The 23,780-nt window shown below is 36.1% G+C and overlaps 1 protein-coding gene across 1 annotated transcript in view; it reads right to left on the reverse strand.

Annotated features, from left to right (window-relative positions):
* Positions 1 to 4,101: 4,101 nt before the first annotated feature.
* Positions 4,102 to 23,780, reverse strand: part of KIF3A (kinesin family member 3A) — a gene marked incomplete at its 5' end in the record, with an annotated part of 47,842 nt that continues 28,163 nt past the window's right edge. The window contains 10 exon segments of the mRNA XM_081034909.1: positions 4,102 to 7,169; positions 9,136 to 9,260; positions 9,828 to 9,896; positions 10,248 to 10,301; positions 12,153 to 12,278; positions 12,627 to 12,737; positions 12,953 to 13,133; positions 13,535 to 13,691; positions 19,016 to 19,087; positions 20,751 to 20,849. Coding sequence (XP_080891035.1) covers positions 7,121 to 7,169; positions 9,136 to 9,260; positions 9,828 to 9,896; positions 10,248 to 10,301; positions 12,153 to 12,278; positions 12,627 to 12,737; positions 12,953 to 13,133; positions 13,535 to 13,691; positions 19,016 to 19,087; positions 20,751 to 20,849 — 1,043 coding nt within the window. The 3' untranslated portion in view covers positions 4,102 to 7,120.

Genomic DNA, 23,780 nt, shown 5'->3' on the forward strand with positions numbered 1-23,780 from the left:
TAGACTAAAATCCACTGACTTGTACCCTTTAAAAGGATGAATGTTATAGCATATGAGTTATAGCTCAATAAAGCTGTTATTGAAAAAAAAATTAAAGGGAAAAAACCCGAGTGTCTAGTCATTGAAACTTGCCTTTTAAAGACGTGCTCTGCAAGAATATGGATCTAGTAACAGTGAATGAGCGTTCTTTTCATCCTCGCTTACACATGTGGCAAAAATTAATACGAGTACTAACATTATACCAAAACATGTAACATCTTTTTAACCCTTTCAAAATAAGGGGGGAAAAAAATCAAAAGCTTAAAGTCTCGCCCTGACCACAGCCAGTTTCACCCTGCCCACATGAAATACCAGCATGCCAAGGACAACAAGTACCGAAGAGAGTCATGGAGCCTGGTGAGGCCACCCTGAAAAGTCTAGTTTCCTCTCTGCTTTGATTGAGACTCATTTGCATTCAATGGCTAATGGGAGCTGTAGTCCACCACAGGACATGAGTTGTGGGTTAGAGTCTGTGTATGAGGCCAGGATGGTAAAGGAACGGCTGTCGGAAGAAATATTTAGCATGGCCACAGAAAGGAAGGACCTGTGCGGGCTCCGGGCAGGCCTGTCCTAAGGTGAGTTTCGATGGTTAGGACGCAGCTAGCATTTCTAACTACTGCTAGACAGGGCTCTGGGTGGAAACCCCCAGCAGCAAGCCCTTACGTTTGCCAAGGGAGTGAGACGACATGAATCGAGGAGGACACGCAAAAAGAATGGGGGAAGAAACGTGAGGAGTGAGTGAAAGTTGAGATGCCTGTCATCGCACACACGTTCACTTAGGAAGCTCAGCCACAGCCCAGGCCTGCCTCGTGGGACCTGCCTCTCGCCTGTGACATCCACAGCAGAGGCTAAACCCCTCCCTGCCTGCTGTCAGCCACCTCTGCCTGCTACCTATGAATACATTGTATCTTTCAGTGGCATTAGCGGGTAACAAATATTTATTGAGTAAATGCATGAAGAAAAAACATTTTGCTCAAATCTACGGCTGTTTTTTATTGAAACATCCTTGGGCCACAGTTAGAAATACTGGCCTCTGACCAAAATACATCAGGGGCTCTCCTGCTGCTACTGGTGTGTCCCTGCCAGGAGCCCTGCTGACTTTATTCCCACTGTCCTGCACATGTCATCTCTGCCAGCCTTTCAGGGTGCCCAAGTCATCTGAGAAAGGGGGGTTTTAGGGCAGAGTGCAGCGCACAGCTTTCCCGTGGAGCAAGGCACAACGGGTCTGTCAGCGTGCGAGCACGGTTAGCTCTCAGCTCCTCCCAGCTCCCACAGAGACCAAGGCAGGGACTTCCGCTAGTCGCAGGGCTGATGCCTTGGTTCAATTTGTGGGCGCAAGTCCAAGTTCCATTCTCAGGTAGAGCACTACCCCTCCGAGTTAGTGGCCAGGCCGCACATTTCCTGAGCTGGTCTTTGCCCTGTGCCCTCAGACGCTCTCTTCGGCTCTCTAAAACACAGCCATTTGCGACAACATGGCTGGATCTTGAGAATATCATGCTAAGTTAAATAAGTCAAACAAAAAGTTGAGAACCATATGATTTCACTCATATATGGGATATAAAACTGAAAGCAACAAACCAAAACTCATAGACACAGACAACAGTTTGGTGGTTACCAGAGGGAAAGGGGGGAAGGGGTGGGAGAAAAGGGTAAAAGGGGGTCAAATATATGGTGATGGAAGGAGAACTGACTCTGGGTGGTGAGCACACAATGCGATATATAGATGATGTAATACAGAATTGTACACTTGAAACCTATATCATTATTACTAACCAATGTCATAAATTTAATTTAAAAAAGTGTTTCTCTTCTAATCCATCCTTCCCATCAGCTTCTTCTTGTTCAGCTTTCAGTCTCCAAGCGATCTGTTCCTGTCTTGTTTCCGATAGTGTTACACCAAACACACGCCATGTTTTGATGTTTTGTGTGCTGACTGCACACCTGGCTACCTGCTAGGCAACGGGAGTAGAGAGAAGCAGAGAGCGTGTGTCCCGTCAGTCGAGGCACCGGTCATGAGAGAGAGAGCCGGCTGAGGGCAGACGAAGGTTAGCTGCTCTGCCTCCCTCAGGTGTGCACGTCACCCGCTCTCCCAGCGCCCTCCTACCTAATCCTTCGGGCTTTCCAGCAGTAGTTTCTCTAAAACACCATGTGAGTGACCCACCTAAAATCCTTCCACGGCTTCCCACTGCTGACAGAAAACTCACAATAGAATCCTGGCCTCTCTTTCCGTTTCAGGCTCAGCTATCCCCACCCCTTTGCCCTGCTTCCAAACATACCACCAATGCACACGGCATCTAGATTCACGTTCCTCCTTCTGCCTGACCTGCCTTCATCCACCTGTTAGCCTGCTTTAACAGCCCAGACAACACTTCCCCTAAGACGTCGTTTCTGACCTCTTGGTCAGGCAGACATGCGCCAGGCACTGTTAGCTGCTAGGAAGGAACGGGCCGCCTGGCACTCGCACTCCTCACTACTGCTGCACTGTCCTTCCCCGTTTACGCAGCCACCTGTCCCTTTGGGGGAGGCTGTGAGCTTTGCAAGGACCTTCTGCTCAGCACAGGATAGGTACACAGTAAATCTAGAAGACACCTGATGACTGAGCAGCAGAACTCATGATGGAGTAGAAATCAAGGTCAACGGAGTATTTCTGTAATGACTCGGGAACTTTGGGGCTGGGTTAGGCAATATCCTCTTGCTAAGATTGGTATCAACTCTGAGAAATATTGTATTCAGTTGTAAAGTCCCAGTACAACTGGAGAAATAAAGCCTTTGATTGAAAACTAAAATTTCCCCAGCCCTCTAAACAGGGATGGGGGAGGGGAGCAGGTGTGGAAGGGCTCTGATCTGTCATATTCTTCAGTCAGAGCCCTAAGCCTGTCTGACTAAGACAAAGTGATGTTCTGATAACGTTGATAAAAGTAGCTTGAAGGTTGGGTCACAGGAAGCCTAAGATAAACGCTCAGAGGAAACAGGTCTTTTTTGAAGTAGCCTCTTCATAATCATTTTCCCACACATTTGTTCAACTTCCGAAGGAGGACTGAATATCTGATTTGCTTTGCAAATGCAACAGCTTAAGAATGAGACATTCAGATAATGTCATGACAAATGGTTTGGAAGGCTCCTCCAGCTCGCTCAGAGCTGTGGCTTCAGAGCTGTGCTTACTGTTCGCCTAGGCACAGGCTAACTATGGTCCCTCAGACTGACACTTGGGGGTCTGTTTGGTTTTGATTTTGTTCGTACTGGTTTTAGAAGAGATTTCTGGAGGGTCTTCAGGAGAAGATGGGAAGGACAACGCGCGTTGCCTGATGAAAGTGAATATCACAGCTCCAACTCAACTGGGGAAAAAGGGGCAGAGGGTGCGAAGATGGCAGCGGTTACTATCTTGTTTCTGCCGTGGCAGGCCTTTCATTTTATCTTCACATGCCACACACGCAGTTTATAACATAAGCTAGCAGTTGGGGAAAGGAAAAGAGTGAGCCCTAAAGTGGCCATTAGAGTCTCCCACGTGAAAAGCACATTTAAGTCCTTTGAAACTTGCCTACAAATCAAACCCTCTCGGTGTCCTCTGTGAAGTTATGAGGCCTCCTAGCATGGCGCCTGGTAAATGTTTGCCAAAAGAATCCACGATTAACACTAACCCAAGCAATGCTATTGGTTTAGAGATACTATAAGCTCCTTGAAATGTTCTGAAAGAGATCCTACTGCTACCACTCAGAAATGTCTCCTTTTACCTTTTAGTGAGATACGCTGTGCATACACAGTACAAGTTTCTGTTCTCAAACCTAATGGAAAGGATAACAAAACTTGGATAAAAAATATTTTTGGTGAAAATAAATTTTATCGATGAGAGGAAGCACATTTAAAAACAACTCTCCTTGGTTACTGTTTCATGATGGTTTCTGTTTAAACTCACACCACTGAGTTTCTGGGTGTGAAATTACACAGGCCTCTCGTAATCACACGAAACTGAGATGGCCAGGCATGAAGAACCCATCTATTTGTATCAGGATGGATGTAAACACCAAAATAATTATTTAAAGAATCAGATCACTACTACAGGCATTAGGCAAACACTTTTATTTCTTATTTAACCATGCTGCACGTATATATACAATACCAATATGTACAACTTGAACAAATACAATTTATACATAAAATACAATGGAAGTGTGGCTTTTGAAATTAATGCAACAAACTCACTGTACAATTTGTAATTTTGGCCAGCATACAGTATTGTAGTAATGCTACTGAAGTTGTTAATGATCTCAATTAGACTACAGCGTAAGTTCAAAGGCACCAGGAAGGTCTATGTTTTCTAGCATTTTCAGAATAAAGAATAACTAAAAAGGAAGACAAATGTATACATTAAGAAATGGGGCAGACACCGGTGTTAAGTGTAAACCCTATCCATTCCTTAATTCACAGCCCTGTAGGGAAGAGAGGGACCTTCCTTAAGGTAAGAGTTAAGGAGAAAGGTATCTTTAAGAGACTAAAAAGAAATAACACAGAAAACACAACCCCAAAACCATAATCATAACTTAAAAAACATGTTACAGATAAAGTGGCACCACCCCCAAAGTAACCTTAAATTTCTTGCTGCAAAAACAGGTCCCCTTTTCCTAGAAAAGCAGATGACACAGCTTGTCAATGGATTCTACTTGCGGGATAAACACATAGAGACAGACCCTCCCCCCATCCCGATTAAACTTACATTTTATGAGAAACTAAACAAAAATGGGGAATACTACTATGATTTAACATCCTAATTATTAGTATATATAATTACATGGTTTATTAAAGAACATACCACAAACAACATTCTACCAAGGCTCCTTTTAATAAATAAATATTACTACTTTAAATTAAAGAGAAAAATACCCATTCAGAAACCTATTTAAAAAAACAAAACAACCCTATTTATATGTGACACTCAGTATAAATCTTCCTATTTCATATAATGAGCAAGTTTGTTCATCTATATCCTTTCATAAAATAAATATTGAAGTTACAAAATATTTCACTTGTGCACAAAAACATAATAAATGTGCAGAAACGGCTCTGACTGGAGCTAAGTGAATAGCTCTGAAGTCAGTGTCCATGTTTTCACCTGGATTATCAGGCCTGCCTCAAATATCTAATTTTGGTATTTCACAAGATGAATATTCATTGTCCATCTGGTATAAACAGTTCTAACGTAAATGTTTTAAAAAAAAAAAAACGTGCTAAAGCAGCCTATTTTTTCAATTTCTCAATGCTTTGATTGTTTTCCACAGATTGTTTTTTGTTACTGCAGTGGAGTGGAATAGAGAAAAAATCTAACATACTGGCTTAAATTTTCTGTATTGTTTTAGAGCTTAATGTAAAAGTTATTCCGTTCTTATTAACTACATGGTTAAAGACTAGAAATATGGACTTCTAAAAAGAAGTATTTATCTTTTCTTTCTACTGGTAAAATTAAGATTTCTCTAGAGTAATTACTGACAGAGTTAATGTGCATCTGTAATTGCTGAGATATTTTGCTAACCCAAAGCTTTTACAAACATAAATTCACCTCAAGTCTTCACAGTACGTAAACAATGCCCCACAGAGTAAAGTTATAAACTTCTAACTTACACATTACAAAGAAAATGCTGCCAGTGAAATGCAATTCTTATTACCTAGAAAATATGCACCATACACAGGACATTTAGCACACCCCTGCAGAGTGTACTTTAAGTTTATGGACACATTTTTACGACCACTGCACAAGTACACCACCTTCATTCACCCCCCACTCTATACACAGCTTTGTAATTATAAACCAATATTTAACCAAATTCCTTAAATTTCATAAATACTAATTTATGAAGTCTCAAAACTTGCAACCAATGTTTCAGGGCTGATTACATAATTTTAAAATTCATAAAAGATACGGTAAGTGCTGTAGCTATAGCATAATGTTCAAAAATATACAAATTTTGTAAGCAGCCAACAAAAGAAAATACAATCCTATTACAACTTATTTTACTATCAAATAAAAATATTTTTTATTTTTAGAGGAATATGGTCTAACTGGGTCTGTCAATGGAAGAAATTCAGGGAAGAATATTTTTTAAATAAAATATGAAGAAAAACAAAACAAGTGTTTTAAAGGCAAAGGATTAAAAGACATTTTTCTTACTTTGGTTGTATCTTTTGGAAAATAGAGACCTTTCTCAATTGGGAGATACAAAGCAATTTCCATCAGAATTTAGAACTCAAAGGAAAGGATCCATTAACACACTTCAAAGTCAATTTAAAAAATATACACATATGGGTAAAAATTAGTGACCACTGTTTAGCTTCTCAATTTTCTGCCACTGTGACTCCTTTATGTTTAGGTACAAATTCAATGTTTCAGGAGAACATGAAACCAGAACAAAAAAGTATATTTGACTTGAACTCAAAGTGGCAAAAAGGTCAAGAGAGATCCAGATGAAACAGATTTTCAAGTTTGTTTGTTAAACATGTATACTTCTAAAGAATGACTGCCAAATTATAACTTTTCTACAGATCAGTACAATCAGTCATCTAATACTTAAAATGCAATGACTGATAGTATAAAAATTAGAACATATTTAAACAGGCAGGGCAGGGTTATGATTGAATCGTTTCTTCGTTTTGTGACCCATACGTGCGTATATAACAGCCCAGCATCGGACAATTAGAGCTGCTACTGTCTGTCTGCAAAATAGGATATACATTTCTTTCTATTTTGAATATCTGGTTATCTAAACAAACAGTAGTTGAGTAAATTACTAGCAGGCTTATGCATACATTTAAACTGCGACTCTATAGTATGAGCTGCTCCCCCAACTTCCCTGCATAGTATAAACTGAAGAGTAATACAATAATCTGAACTGCCAGTTGTGCAATTTTAATATGCTACGTTAACTTAATATATATAGACTAACAGTTATTAGACAAATTATTCCAGTCTCACTCCATGATTTACAGCATCCATTATTTGAAATTACACAAAAGTCTTCAGTGTTTTAATTAAAGATTTTGTCCAGGCATGAGAATATCACTAATTTTTATTGAGATTTTCAGTCTGTAACATTCACTGAAGTAAAGAGTCAATTACCGTTTCAGGCTTTGCAGAACGCTTTCTGTTTGGAGAAGAAAAAAAGAAAACATGAATGCTTTCCTCAAAGACTGAAATGCAAACACTTTCCTTTACGTAATAAAAAACACTGGGCAGCTGCAATGTCTAGAAATAGGCCATGGCCTGACATGTCTGATCATTACGAGATCAGCTCATGCGCACCGTCTCAGGCCAGGGGAAGGTCTCCTAGAGGAGGTGCGAGAGCACGGCAGGCCCCGCCACCCACCACTTAGGTGGTGCAGGCCTAAGTGGATGACAATTTCCACACCTGGACTGGACTACGTGGCCAGGCCAAGTGAGCTGCATGCTTGCCACACTGAAGCCCCCCGACCTCTCTGGAGCATGCTACAGGCGCAGGTGTATTCCCTAAAAATCAGAGACACACATCATCTGAGGCAACACCGCACAGATACACGTGTAGGGGCTGATGGAAATCGCCACATAAACGTACCATGTTTACTGCATTTTGCTTAGCACATTGAACTGTGCGTGTCTCCTGAGGAACACCACACCGAATTACCATGTAATGTAGTATCAATAAACCATTGATTGTGTGTATTTGTCTATATTCATGGTCATCTATCGTCTCACAATACAGCAGGCTAATTCTGGTGTACAGAGATGCTGGGTTTGGCTCATCTAATGTTTTTGGCTCACATGCTTTTTCTTTCTTTTTTTTTTTTTTTTGGTTAAATCAAAAAAGTATATATTTTAAAATGAGCATTCTGAAAAGTATATCCACACACTATACTAAATTTCTTTGTTTGTTTTAGGTCCACATAGTTTTACAAAAGTGACTAAAGACTGAGAGATCTCATGCAAATAATTCAATATCTGGCTTCTCCTTTGAAACAATAGGATTCAGAAACCAGGAGCCCTCTATTCCCAAAACTAAGCAGGAGCAGGGCAGCAGCCACTCACTTTAGACCCACCACTCTCCATTTTGCCCCAGTCCCCACCAAAGCCTATTTTTTGCCTACAGTGAGGCCAACTCTCTTAGCATTTATCATCACACTTGCATTGTTATTTTTCTTACTAACTTCAGAGTTAAGAGGAACACATCCCTATTAAATGTGGAAAAGTGAAACAAGTAGAGGGACTTGTGTTTTTTTTGAACTGCTTTGCTTCATTCATTAATAATACATCCATGGCTTCTGCTGGAATATGAAAAGTTTTTAACCTCTTGACACCTAAATACTAAAGATTGTAAAAATTTGTATACTTTTAATATGCTATTGATTCTTCCTCCCCAAGTTCAACTATCCCAAATTTATTAATGTTAGGTTGTCTATGAGATGATGCCACACAAAAATATTAAAACCATACAGCTTCACCCTACTCAAAAATCTATGTCCTCAAAGCAGGGAAAAATAAGCTTATTTCCTCTCATTTCAGGAGCCCCAAAGTCTTACACCCAGTTTAAGCAAGTTGAGCAGTACTTGATGCAGGGTAGGGAGAGAAGAAATAAACCCAGCACAAGGCACTCACATTCTGGTTTCCCTGGGCTCATGTTATGACACATACAGACAAACAGACAACAGTCAAAACCAGCGCCCAAAAGAGAGGACAAGATGGTCAGGGAAGCTTTCTTTAACCAACAACTGAGGAAATCAAGGTTCTTGGGACAATTTTTATGATAGAAAAATGAATCAGCTGAATACAATACCTTGGGAGTCTAACCAGGCATATTAATTAGCATCTTCCAGAAGAATCAGTGTAAGAATTAAGGAATTAAGATAGTAGGAGACTTACACATTTGGAAAACACAAAATACATTAATAATAAATTCTATTACTTAGGAGGGCTAAAGAAATTGATTCTTTAGCAAGATTGTATTTACTCAAATCGTAACTACCTAAAAACTGTGATGTTTATTTAAATATATCAGCCAAAACACTTACCATGTTAACTAAATTTTCTTTAAATGTATCTCATTGCCTTATTTCACGGTATGCAAAGACAGTCCTTACCTTCTCCCTGTCTTTGGCCTTGCTTTTCCCTTTGAGGTCCGTGGCCTCTCCAATTTCATCAAGGACTGCCGCAGGCTCTCCTCAGTATAGGCAAGATACACGTGGGAAAGGTCCACTTCAAAGGGCTAAGAAAAGGAAACACATACCAGATACTCTTAGAGGAGGAATTTACATCAGATTTGGGGAAAGATTTAAAATACTAAATAAACTCCTTGAAAAAAAGCCACAGAAGACAAGACCAAATAAATGTCTAAAGATACCTTCTTCTAATGTCATTTATCGCAATATTCACCAAGGGTTGGTGAATAAGACCTGCTACACTATAAAGTACTTAATAGTAAAGAAAAACTGTTGCTGTTTTCCCTAAAGCTGTATTTCTAACAGATCTACAAAGGACTAGCATTGAAAAGGAGATTCTAATCTCTGAGCATATGCCCATGACGCAGAAGGCGGTGAAGGGTGACTGTGACCGTGATTCCACGCCACCCCTGTGCAGAAATAAGCCTGCTCTGGACTGACGGTGAGCAGAACTGTCTTAGTAATTACCCCATCCTAGAACCTCTGTTCCCAAAAGACTGGCCGACTTTTCCGCACAGCTGATTAACAGATATCATGTTGATAACACAGTGACCCACATTCCTATGAAGAAACAACTGTAATCAAAAAAAAAAAAAAAAAAAAAGCACTCTTACATCTTTCTCTTTTTTATCGGGAACTGGAGTCTGCTTCCTCATGTTATTTCCTGTGTAGGCAACACATTTCTCAAAAAAGGGAAAAAAGCAGAGGACAGTTGTCATAATTAGCAATTGACACTGTGAATAAGCAAATTACTATGAGACATGCTGATGTTACACGCATAAAATATGATCTGAATGCTGGAACAGAAAGGGACCCAGAGGTCGTTCAGTCCTATGCAGCCCTGACCCACACAATTTCCACTGAATAGTCTGTGTGTTATCATATAGTTAATCAGAGAAAACTCTTATCCACCCTACTGGATTCTCAACTGATTCCTCCTCTGGACCCCTTTGCTCCCACGAAAGCCAGCAAAATTTATAGTCTACAGGAAGTACTCCACAAGTATTTCACGAAAGGATAAAGGTAATACTCACTAGCTGCCATTCTCCTATGTCTTCATTCCAATGGACATAGTTTTCAATCATTTCCTTTTAAAAGAGTCGAAGATAGTCTAGTTTTAATAGTTAATAACATTTAAAATACTGAAAAATATTCAAGAACCTAAATTTTAACATATTAGGGAGAAAAAGTTGTCTCAAAACATTATATACTGCATGATACACTTTTTATACACTATTTAAAAATACATGCTTTTAAGAGATATATGTAGATGCAATTAAACCATACAAAAATAAAAAGCAAGGAAATGGAGACCATGGGACTCAGGAAGATGGATACCCTGAGTTGGAAAGAGGCAAACGGATGGAAGAAGGGAGAGGGAACTATTTGACTGGAAGCAGGTTAGTGTCACGGGCATAGCTTTTGTTTGGAGTGACGTGTTCACTACAAAATAACTAACTAAATGAAAGCAGGCCATCCAAGGACCAATAAGGAGAGTGTACCAAGAACCAGAGATTAATTCTGTGCACCTGAGGTCCGAAGGAAAGATACACTGAGGCTTCTTTTCAGACAAATTTCTTAAAGCTACAGATTCAAAATAAATTAAAAAAAAAATCAATATTTTAAGTTTACTAAAATGTACTGGAAAGAGGAAACTTCTGAGTAAAGAAAAATAGAGGCTGAGGTTTCTAAATTATACTATTATTAAGAATTAGCATCCATCTGGAGATAGATAATGGTGATGATTATACAACATTAAGAACATACTTAATGTCACCGAATTGTACTCTTAAAAATAGTTAAAATGGGGGTGGCCAAATGGCTCAGTTGGTTAGAGCGCGAGCTCTGAACAACAGGGTTGCTGGTTCGATTCCCACATGGGCCAGTGAGCTGTGCCCTCCACAACTAGATTGAAGGCACCAAGCTGCCGCTTAGCTTCCAGAGGGGCGATCGGATGGCACAAGCTCTTAACAACAAGGTTGTCTGTTCAATTCCCACATGGGATGGTGGGCTGCGCCTCCTGCAACTAAGATTGAAAACAGCAACTGGACTTGGAGCTGAGCTGCGCCCTCCACAACTATACTGAAGGACAACTTGGAGCTAATGGGCCCTGGAGAAACACAGTTCCCCAATATTCCCCAATAAAAAAATAAGTAAATAAAATAAAAAAGTTAGAATGGTCAGTTTCATGTTACGTATATTTTATCATACACCACAAACAGACTTAGCATCCATAAACAGAAAGAAAAAGTTAGCACAGGAGTTCTGCTTATTCTACTTATAGGATATAGGACACTGAATGAATAAACAGGGCCTATACATTGATTCTGATTGTAATTACAGTAAGTCTTCACTTAACATCATCAATAGGTTCTTGGAAAATGAAACTTCAAGCAAAATGGCGTATGAAGAAACCAGCTAACTGATATAAATAAGAGTTAAGTTTCTACGGAACATTTCTGGTCACAAAAAAATTCACCAAATTTCTAAATAAAGACCTCAAACCCTCATATTAAACATTGAAATAAATGTGAAGTATACATATATTTAAGAAAGATTGATAAAAACAAGTAAGATAATTATTTTTCAAACTGCTCACCCTAGTTCAGGGAAATATATTTGCAGGTGGCTGGAGCCTGTCTTAGAAGCTCAGGGATCAATGTTATAACAAAATGACACTGAATGAAATGATCTGCTATACATGAATCTGGATTCCTCCAAAGGGCTGAGAAATTCTTATTTAGATACTTAGGTACAGAAACAGAGAATTATGCATTAAGATAACAGCTGAAGTGAAATGCGGTAACATTAGTTTAAGGAAGTTTTATCATCAACTGAAGTGTAACTATTTAGCACCAGTTAAGTGACAAATTGTCTTTCCTTACTCCTTAACCCCAGCCAAGTGACCTAATATCTAGGTAGGACAACGTCCCTCTTACCTGATAATCCTGAGGTATAAAGTTATCGATAATGAGCATCTGAAGTCGAAGCTCCCTGCTAAGTTGTCGAATGTTCTCCAGCAGGCCTTCAATTTCCCTCTGGTGTTCCTGTTGGAGATCAGCCATCTACGAGAAAATCAGTGAAAATACTAAGGACAAACAAGATTTTAAATACAAAACAGTTCCGTCTGACATAGGGCACTGGCCTAAGAGGCCCGGAAGTGCTTATCCAGTTCTTTCACAAAAACAGTGGACAGAACAACACTATCGCCGTCTGTTCCCCGTTAAGTTTGGAAATAAACACTTTAGCTTAATAGCGAAAATTAAAAATTTCATATAAGGAGAAAATTTTATTCCTTTAAAATTGTAAGCACAGATTATGATTCCTTTAGGATTCTAAACCATCCTTAACAAAGGAATTCTTTTTTTAAAAAGTTCAGAACGACATTCGTAGGGAATTTCTAAGAGACCAACCTCTGACTTTGCAGCCATCAGCATAGTCCAAACTTTCTTTAATTTCTTGGTCTTTCCCTGTGCTTCTTCTTGCAAACTGGTATATTTTTCTTCAATATCCAAGCGTTCTTGCTATGACAAAAATCGATAAACTTAAAAATAATTTTCTTCATTAAATCAGAAATTTAATTATTTAACAAATAATATAAATGTTTAGCAATTATTATCTTCAAAGCAACCCACAGATCTGCTTTAACATTTTATTAAGAGCACAGGTATTTAGCTTTTCAGTAGAAAAATTAAATACCTTAGGCAAAGTGTCAACCAAAACCAAAAAGTCATATTACCTCTTTTTCCTCAAGTTCTCTGCGAAGTTGCTCGGCTCTCTTCCTCCTTTCTTCCAGTTCCATATTAGATTCTTCAAGTAGTTTCTCTTGTTCCTCAGCTTTCGCCAACAAATCAACACCCCCAACAATCACCTTCTTCTCCAGTGCAGATAATTTCTCTAGCAAAGACTGATGCTCTTGTCTGTTGATTAAAATGAGAACACTCTACATCTTCGATTATCTACTAATCTATCAATATTGTTTACCAAAATCTAACAAGAATTTGGATGCAAATTTTCAAAACAGGAATATAATTATGTAACATCTCTATCAAATTATACCACTGGGTAGTATTAATTCATGATTTAATCTATAACAAATTCAAATTCACTGGTATTTTTTCCTCCCACATAGAGAGGAAATAAGCAAAACAGGTGTAACTTTTAGAAATACAATATATTCAATAAAACCTTCTATCCAAAAATAGCTATTCTGGGGACAAAAATCAAGTTTTTAATTACTATTCAATTTTCTTGCTTATACATCCTATGAAAAAGAGCAAGAATTTAAACCACAAATCCATCTCAATTCAGTAGTACTCACTGGGCCTTAAGAAGATCTTTTTCCCGTTTCTCTAATTCAGCTCTAGCCTTATTTCTTTCTTCTTCCTCCATATCGAGCTTTGTTTCAAGTGCTTTTCTCTCCTCATCAATTTTTGCTTGCATTTCAACCATCTTATCAGGGGAAACTTTCTTTTTACCTATTTGAGTCATTTAATTATAACAATCACTTTAGAGTTAATGCTTCAGACTTGAACAAAGTACCTTTTATAAAAGATGTATTCCTCAATAACATAAAATCAAATATCAACATTTTAAGGAATTCAAATCAATAATATGTTTTATCTTCCTAGAACTTTTTAACTAATTGCTAAATTCAAACTGCTGTCCAATTGTGCCACAATAACTAAGAACAAAAATAAGTGAAAGAGAAGCAAAACAGATGAGCAGGGAAAAAAGAGAGATTAACAAGAAAGCCAAATAAATAAAGCAAAGATCTGCGTGTCCCCAAATAACATATATGGTCAAAAAAGCAATATGATATTTAGTTACTTTTTTCTGATAACCACGTACAAAATTAAGTGGCTCTAAAAACACCTCCCCAAAACTTATTAAAATAAATAAGCAAAAGTCACACATAGGTATAAAATGAACACATAAAAATATCAGGTAGAACTTACAGCAAGTACTTTTTAATATATATCTTTAGTGTTTATAACATTTTTGTGGTTACCTGAGGGTAAAGGGAGAGGGGGGATGGTAGAAGAGGGTAAAAGGGGTCAACTATATGGTGATGGAAGGCGAACTGACTCTGGGTGGTTCACAATGCAATATATAGATGATGTATTATAGAATTGTAACCTGAAACCTATGTAGTTTTGTTGACCATTGTCACCCCAATAAATTTTAATTTAAAATTTTTTAAAGTTTTTGTTCAATAAAAGTACTTGATTTTATTTAATAGTATATTTTTAAAGGACAAAAAATTCTATACTGATTATACAACAGTTACATAGTAATTAACCAGGCATTTTATAGTTGCTGAGCTGTCATGATATATCACACCTTAAATGAATAACTAAAATAACTCATATGTCAAACACAGGATCCTAAATCTCCCTAAGTCAGAAAAGACATGATAAGTGTCGAATATAAATAGAAATACTACAAAATAATAAAGCTGGAAATACAGTTTCCAGTTGATTATTTTTATTATAATGTCTAGTAGAGTGTTTTACACACAAAAAAGTATTAAATTTGTTACAAATAAATAGTATTGAATAAAAAGTTTACTGAATGAATTTCAAAATCATGAAATTAAAATGAAAAATCAAAAAGAAAATAAAAACTAGCATATTAAACTGGTTATGAAACTGAATCAAAGATAATTCATTTCTGGTAATACAATTTCTTTGAAGCATACTTTTCCTTCAGAAAAAACAAACAAACTTTTCGTAGAATTGATCTGAGGCTCTTGTGAAAGCTTTCTGTCATTCTCAACTTCCTTCCCAAAGGACCACAGAAAAGTGTAAACCAGAAGACTTTATCAATTGTTAATGTCTCCACCCAAAAGCTAACTAACCTCTTCTGCTAGCGAGGAAAGAGAACTGAAAAATAACGATGATGGAGATATATATCTGAATATATTCTTTCAGGAACCATGAGACGAAGAATCATTCATTGGCTTTAATTTATCATAGGATAAAATTATATAAAAAAAAACCCAAGGGTTTCAAATATATTACCATTTGATTCTACAGAAACATTAAGTCCAAAGCAAACTTAAGCCACGAGACAAATAAGTTAAATAAAAGAGTAAATAAAAGCACTGATCCAAATTCATGCTTTGGTGTGGTGTGATTCATTGCATTCCAAAAGTCCTGATTCTGTGGGCTTTTTTGGCACAGTCACCTGTATTGAATGTTCTGAATTACATATACTGTTAAAAAGTAATTTAGAAAAATAATTTAATCCCTATTCCCAATGAATTCCTAGAAAGAATTTCCCATCAGTAATACTATTTCTTAGAAATTTAAGGGGGAAAGTATAAGTTTAGGTACAAAGTAAGTACATGCATAATAAATTGTAACTTCCTTTCCACTTCAGAATTACAAATATTTAAAGAAAACATGGGAAATATGTTAAGACAAAAAACCCCCAACAAAACCTATATATTATGAAGATATAGATACTAATGATATACAGGAAATGATGTGATGAACACATGTACATTCATTTTTTTAGGCTTCTAAGATTCTAATTGTTTTGTTAACCATTAAAAACAGTTTCCAAACCCATTAAGAGGCAGTAAAATAAAAAGATTTTATATGTAGAAATACAAAGGCATATGCCTACTGATAAATTACTACTATGCCTAAATTGCATTAGTTATTCAAAACCATTCAAGTAATATTTCCAAACGGATGCTTTAGCAGCAAAGATCTTATTGTGTTCTGGAAACACTTTCAGAAAGATGACCATGCATATATAGCTAGGTTCAGTTTCAAAAAATCTAATATTTCAGTAACATATTATTACCAGAATTACTCTGATAAATCATTACATTTCTCCCCAAATAATATTTTAATCTAAATGTAAATATGTACCAATTCTCCTAACCAGGCACTTAAAAACGTGACATCACTAACAGTCACTTTTACATTGATTTTTAAAAAAATCTTAGCCAAACCAACCAAACAACAAAAAAAATGCTTCTTCTTCTAATATTGCGTGATAAAATTCAGCACAAATTTCAGATTTAAAAAAAAAAAAAGTTAATGTCATAGAGTAATTAAGCCAAACCGGAGTAGTAATATTTGAAACTGCCCTATGCCATGTATTCTACCCAAAACTATGAAAGTGAACTTTGGCAAGGTGAACTTAAAGGGAAGAATCTCAGAAAAGTGTTAACTGAGTTAATTTCATAAGCACCCATGGGCATAAGGAACCAGGCATTTGATTCCTCTATTTAAAAAAAAAAGGGGGTAAATGCTTAAATCATTTATATTTGTATTTCCAAAATTTGGCTTAATGAGTCTTTAGGAATTTAGGAAAAAAGATAATGCCTTCTGGTTCTGGTGATATATTTATTTTTATCTGTTTTGTTAATTAGGTCTACCATCCTGTGTGCTTGTCACTACCCACCTAATACTTCTGACTTGTTCCCCTAAAAACATAATTTGGAAACAAGAATGTTCCTAATAGCTTCCTCAGTAAAAATCGAAATAAAATGTTTAAAAATTTAGGAAAAAGGGAAGTTTTTTTAAAAAAGAACAAAAAACTAAAGCTGTATTTTTTAAATACAAAAGATGGATACTTACCTTGTAAAAAAATATTAAATGTTTAAAATATTAAGTGATAAAATTCTTTTAAGTTTAAATAATTGTACCACGTGGAGTGCAAATCAATCACACCAACCTGCTTGATCTTTCAATAAGAAGTAGTAAGCAAATCGTAGACAGGAAGCATTTGCACAGAGATGAGGAAGAAAAAAAGAAAAACATTATTTCTTATGTAAAACAAAGAAAAATGTATATTAGCATTTATTTATAGTTTAAGTATAGAAATAAATCATTATCAAAACTGAAACTGAGCAGTTTTATGTAAACAGTAAAGCATATTAAATACAATGTAATTTGAGCAGATAATAAGATTAATTTAGTCTGAGGTTACAATTCAACCTCCAGGGCACTGACTCCCAAACTCCTGCAATATAACAAACAGTTCAGCACCAAGTGAGTATAATAACGGTGGACATGGAATTGGGAACCTGCTAAGACCTGGGAAGTATTCTAAAAGAGCAAAGCAGATAATTACGCCAATTTCAAAACAATTAATGAATTAAAAGTAGCAAAAGTCACGTTGTCCATTTTCAAAATTTCCCAATTCAATGTTCTTCCAATGTAAGGATCTGTTACAGGTGTGCCTCTCTTTAAGAAAATCCATCCCCAAAACCTCAATCCCAAATTAGATCCTAGTAATTTGTAGTGATTATGTGATTAACAAAAGGATTTATTTAATGAAGAAGATTTAAAGGAGCAAGTTCTCTCAATACATTTGATTTTCCAACTTGATTTATATGCAATATTTTTTCAGAAAAAAACTCTTGTGCACAAAGTGAAGTACACCTGTATAATAAACTTGCATTCAATCTATTAGTAGATCGTTAAGAATATAATAATGATGCTATAGAAGTAAATGATCAATTGATGATTCAAGCAAAAGACATCTTAAATAAGGCCATTCATATTTTTAAAGGGGAAAGTACATACAAGTTACACACAGCAACCACATGCTGGGACCACCTTATCTCTACTTCACTAACACACATCACAAGAAACTTAATGTTACGTGCTAGGTACACAAATAGTAACTAAAATTGCTTAAATTGAAGAAAGCACAACTCATTTCATAAAATAATTTCATATAACTAGTCTTTAAGGATAAAGGTAAGTTTTAAAACAGAAAACTAAATTAAAATGCCTCCCACTCAGATATTTTCTTGTATTTTGTACTTTAAATACAAAATAATACCTCTATATGGTTTCTAAAGCAATTTCATGTATTTTATGTTATCCTCTGAAATTAATTGTTTTGGTAAGATTTAAGAATTGTCAATAGAGGAAACAATTCTTAATATTCTTGGAATTCTTCCTCTAGAAAGCTAAAAGCATAAGAACGATAACCACATGTTTTCGCTATTAGTTTTGAAAGGTAAGTATGTCGATAATGCTTTAAAAGGCAGTAAGCTGCAAGCTAGTACAAGAAAGCATCACTTCTCTTTCCTTCTGAAAATAAAACATAGATACAATTACTAACACTTTTCAATTTAATTAATTCAAGTTTAAGAAAAACACTTGAGGTTTGAAATAAGCTGATAGATCCTGCATAAACAGTATTTTGTGGATCTGAATTTGCTAATCATACCTTAGAAAAATTTCTTAAAATCAATCAGGTAATTTTGAAATAGAGATAAATGGCTACTTGATATAAAATAGTATTCAATTTATCTTTCCTTGCTTGAAACTTTACTTATTTATTTGGGAACTTTCAATCGTAAGCTACCCTAAGAATACACCAAAGCATAAAATGTTTACAACTGTAAGATATCTTATAATGGACACTGGTGTACTTCCAAATGTAATTTGGACTTTTAGAAATTCAGGATCTGTTATTAGACATCCCTTATACTGACTAGGATTAGAAATCTGTCATGAAACATGAAAAAGAAGGATAAAAATTATTCTTTTATACAGCTTACTAGCTCTCTTTACATTATCTCGATTGCAGAAGCATGAATCTCTCTTCCATTGTCTCAAACATAAGCTTAAGCGTATGTTTTAACAATTATGGATAACTGGAAGCGATGAAGGGGGGTGGAAATCACCACATGCTCTGTTCTCCTGAGAAGTCCAACACGTATTCTGTAAGTAATGACAGGGAGCGGTGCAGCATTTCTCAAATGAAGCCCGTGGGTTATGGAGAAGCCAAAGCTCTGTTAGAAGATTTAAGAGCTGCCACTCACTAGGCAAGAACTTATCCAGAGGTTTCTCTATGACAGAACATGTGGAGTCTGAGCTACTGCTTGTGCTCCTGCCTGGAAGACAAAGACATGAGCCCAACGGGAACCACAGAAAAAGGGAACAAGGAAAGGACACATACACAGAGAAAAATTCAGTTCCAGGGAGAGAATTTTAAAGGACAATCAAGCTTTGTATTAAAGAACCAAAACTTACTTTCCCTTAAAACCAGTCTTGGTAGTTTAGCCAATATTCTCTAATAAAGAAAGCCATGCAGGGGAATTAGAAACTGTATTCCTTTAAGCGTGTACAAAAATAGTGGGCAAACGCCACTATTCACCTAAAACATAGTAATTCAGAGGCTTGGAATGACAAGAATGAAAAATCAGTAAGCCATTTGGTGACATATCTGTTTATTTAAATCATTTAGGTTGATAAGTGAAAGGAACTGAGTTTTAAAATGTAAGCTCTTGCACAATTAAAATCACAGAAATGATAAACTGTCCTTCATTATAGACAGGTTGGTGTGTCTCTAATTTCACTCGTTCCCCTCTAAAACATCAAACTATCAGATATAATTATGTATGTTTCAAAGTTTCATGGCAAAACTTTGAAGAGCTCACTGAACATTTAAAAATTTCTAAGCCTGAAAGGGAGGTATTTTTCTATTAAATGTTTGAACATATGACACAGCAGCATTTTTTCTATTCAAAATTTTATTTTTAACAAATCCATTATCTGTTTTAGCTTTGAATAGTTTTCCTTTATGAAAAAATAGGTATGAACACAAAACCATTTTTCTAATAAGTGCTTAGGTTTTGCGGGCCATACAGTCTCATGTGAAAATAGCCAGCCATAGACCATACATAAACAAGTGAGCACGGCTGTGTAATAAAATTTTATTTACAAAAACAGGTGGTAGGCTGGATTTGGGCAGCAGACTATATTTTACCAACTCTTGCTCTAAATCATGCTTTTCCTGTCTTTTGAAGTTATAAAATCTTCACAGTTTTTAAATTTGGGACTCCTAATCAAGCAGTGATGGGTTTATTTTCAGCAAGATCATTTTAGTAAGAGAAGCAAAATATGCACCAGCTTGGAAACAATGACGCACATTAATGGAAGAGAATTCTGAAATAAATATACATTTAGGGTAAAAAGATTTAATATGTACATGATTATAATGTCTCTCTCTTTTGCATGTTATCTATACCTTTCTTACAACAAACACAGTCTTAATCCACACTTGGCAACAAACGCCCCCCATAACGGTGAGAATGAAAGTACATTTCATAAAGAAAAAATTAAATTAAAAAAATAGAATCCTTATATAAATTTATTACTTAAAAATTCAGTGACTTCTAAAGCCTAATCCTGCGTGAGAAAAACTTCACATTATCCTGATTTCCTAAAGTTATGTTCCTAATACAGATGAAAGTCCCCACATAAAATTAAAATCCTACATGAAAATTTTAAATGGTATATCCACTAGAACAGATTTTTACAATTCTAAATTCTAAAAAACCCAGAACATATGGTATTCTAATTCAACTATAAATAGATCAATATAGGAGGAAAAAATAATGCAGTTAACCAGGTACATGGCATACTTCCTCTGTTCCAATTGCTACTGATACCAAATATGGCAAAATAACAGGCATGCACTCAACAGCCTTGGGAATGTTAAACCATCAGTAGGTAGCAATCCTGGTTAATTTCTAGAACTGAAAAAGAACTTACCCCTCCTTTTTTTCCTTTTCTCTCCATCTTCTCCAACTTCGCCCTCTTCGTCGTCATCCTCCTCTGACCCACTGATATCAGAGCCCGATATTTCTTCCCCTTGAATAGAAATTTAATACAATGATTATTAATCTGTACCAGGTCACTGGCTATTTAGGAAATGCCTATATCAACTTTCTTCATTAAGTTTTTGTTGCCCTAAGCAAATTTTATATTAATATTCCTCAACAGTATATCAGATACACTAATCTCAGAAACAGACATGATATAACGTATACAGAGGTTTTATTTTTAAAGTTCCTAAAGAGAAATTAAATTCTAATCCATTTAAAATTTCAAATAACAGTTTAAGTACAGTTCTGTGTGTGTGTGTGTGTGTGTGTGTGTGTGTGTGTGTGTGTAAATTACATGTTAGAATAATTTACTCTAAGTTAGAGTTAAAGACTTCAGTCTCTTAAACATGGGGTCACTTTCGGGGAGCATTTTCTCCTCAGTTTTCTGTTTAAGGTTTTAAATAATTCATTGAACCTGTATATTTTTTAAGAGCAATAAAAATCATCTAATACAGTAAAAAGGACTATATCATAAGAAATAATTCAAAAGAAGAAGGGCTTATTTGTACAAAGATTATGTGAACTTAAATTTTGGAAAAAGGAATTCATTAAAAACGTTTAAACACCTCAGTAGCAATGAGCACATCTATTGCCCAAATCTTGTTTTCTAAATACCATCTCCAATGAAAGGAATCAGGGAGAAATAGATGATTTTAAGGCTAGGGTAGAAAAAATACAAAGTGAGCCTAAAACATCTTGGCACCAGAAAATTTAAAAAGTGCTCAAAAACAAATAAATAAACAAAAACATACGGGGGCATGCTGAAACAACACAGGAACAACAATGAACGAGCTCCTAATGGCCTGAGCTGGAACAACTTGAGCAATAAATGAAATAATGATATTACTGTATTATAACCCACAGACAAAAATAAACACCCATGAGTCCATAATGACATAAAAATAACTGAATTGAGCCGGTCCAGTGGCTCAGGCGGTTGGAGCTCCGTGCTCCTAACTCCGAAGGCTGCCGGTTCGATTCCCACATGGGCCAGTGGGCTCTCAACCACAAGGTTGCCAGTTCAATTCCTCAAGATCCGCAAGGGATGGTGGGCTCTGCCCCCTGCAACTAAGATTGAACATGGCACCTTGAGCTGAGCTGCCTCCCAGATGGCTCAGTTGGTTGGAGCGCAGGCTCTCAACCACAAGGTTGCCAGTTCGATTCCTCGAGTCCCGCAAGGGATGGTGGTGGGCAGCGCCCCCTGCAACTAGCAACTGGCAACTGGACCTGGAGCTGAGCTGCGCCCTCCAAGGCTAGGACTGAAAGGACAACAACTTGAAGCTGAATGGCACCCTCCACAACTAGGATTGAAAGGACAACTTGACTTGGAAAAAAAAAGTCCTGGAAGTACACACTGTTCCCCAATAAAGTCCTGTTCCCCTTCCTCAGTAAAATCTTTTAAAAAATACCAAAAAACTGAATTAATAAGTTTGGGAGAAGGGATTACTCTTCCACACAACAGAATTCCAAACATTAAACATCAGGAAGAATGATGGGAAGAGAAAATCACCATTAAGCAAATGCCACAGAATTACTGTTGTAGGCAAGAACCTTTGATGGATGCTAAAATTAGTGGGAGAAAGTATGATGAGAAACAAGACCTTTGTATAGTCTCAAAATATCTCCCCACAAGATACATATCCTGTTTCCCCCAAAATAAGACCTAGCGGGACCATCAGCTCTAATGCATCTTTTGGAGCAAAAATTAATATAAGACTCAGTCTTATATAAGACCTAGTATTATATATTATACCGGGTATTATATTATATATCATATAAGACCCCATCTTATTTTACTTATTATAGTAAATTAATATAGTAAACTAATTATTATAGTAAATTACAGTATATTATTTACTATAATAAAATAAGTAAAATAAGATGGGGTCTTATATTAATTTTTGCTTCAAAAGACGCATTAGAGCTGATGGTCCCGCTAGGTCTTATTTTGGGGGAAACAAGGTATTATTAATTATAAAGGAAAAAATAAACTAGTAGATTTATGGTGGAGAAACCTTGCAGAATAATTATGACAGAACTACAGACAAACCCTAATTGAGGAACATTCTACAAATATATGACGAGTACTCTTCAGAAGTGTCAGGATCATGAAAGACCAAAAAAAAAAAAAAGACTGGAGAACTAGAGAATGAAGGAGACTAAAAAGACATGACAATCAAATGCAATATGTGATCCTAGACTGAATCCTGGACAAGAGGAAAATGTCATTAGTGAGGAAACTATCAAAATTTAAATAAGATCTGTAGATCAGTGAATAAATTTGTATTAATGCAAATTTCCTGGTTTCAATAATTGTATTATGATTATATAAGATTTTAACATTGGGGGAAGCTGGGTGATGGGTATGCATAGGAACTCTCCTTACTATCTTTGCAAGTTTTCTGTAAGTCTAAAATTATTTCAAAATTAAAAAGTTAAAAATTATTTCATTGTTTTTGCCTATTTTTTTTTATTGTTTATATGATCAACTCCATTAACCAGATTATAAAATTCTGTTAACTGGATTACAAAAACGAATGTCATGAAAGCATAAATAAAATGTGCTAAAAATAAAATCAGTATTACCATCTGATCCAGCAATTCCACTTCTGGGTATATACCCAAAAGAATTGAAAGCAAGGACTCAGACAGGTATTTGTAACCCCGTGTTCACAGCAGCACTATTCACAACAGTCAAAAGGGAGAAGCAAGCCAAGTTTTCATTGATGGATGAATAAACAAAATGTGGTATATACACATAACAGAATATTTTTCAGCCTTTAAAAGGAAGGAAATTCTGACACATGCTGAAATACAGATGAACCTCAAGTGCTAAGTGAAATAAGAGAGACATAAAAGGACACATATTATATAATTTTACTTATACGAGGTACCTAGAATAGCCAAATTCATTGAC

Source organism: Rhinolophus hipposideros (genome assembly GCF_964194185.1).
Source record: "Rhinolophus hipposideros genome assembly, chromosome: 23".
Lineage (NCBI taxonomy): Eukaryota > Metazoa > Chordata > Mammalia > Chiroptera > Rhinolophidae > Rhinolophus > Rhinolophus hipposideros.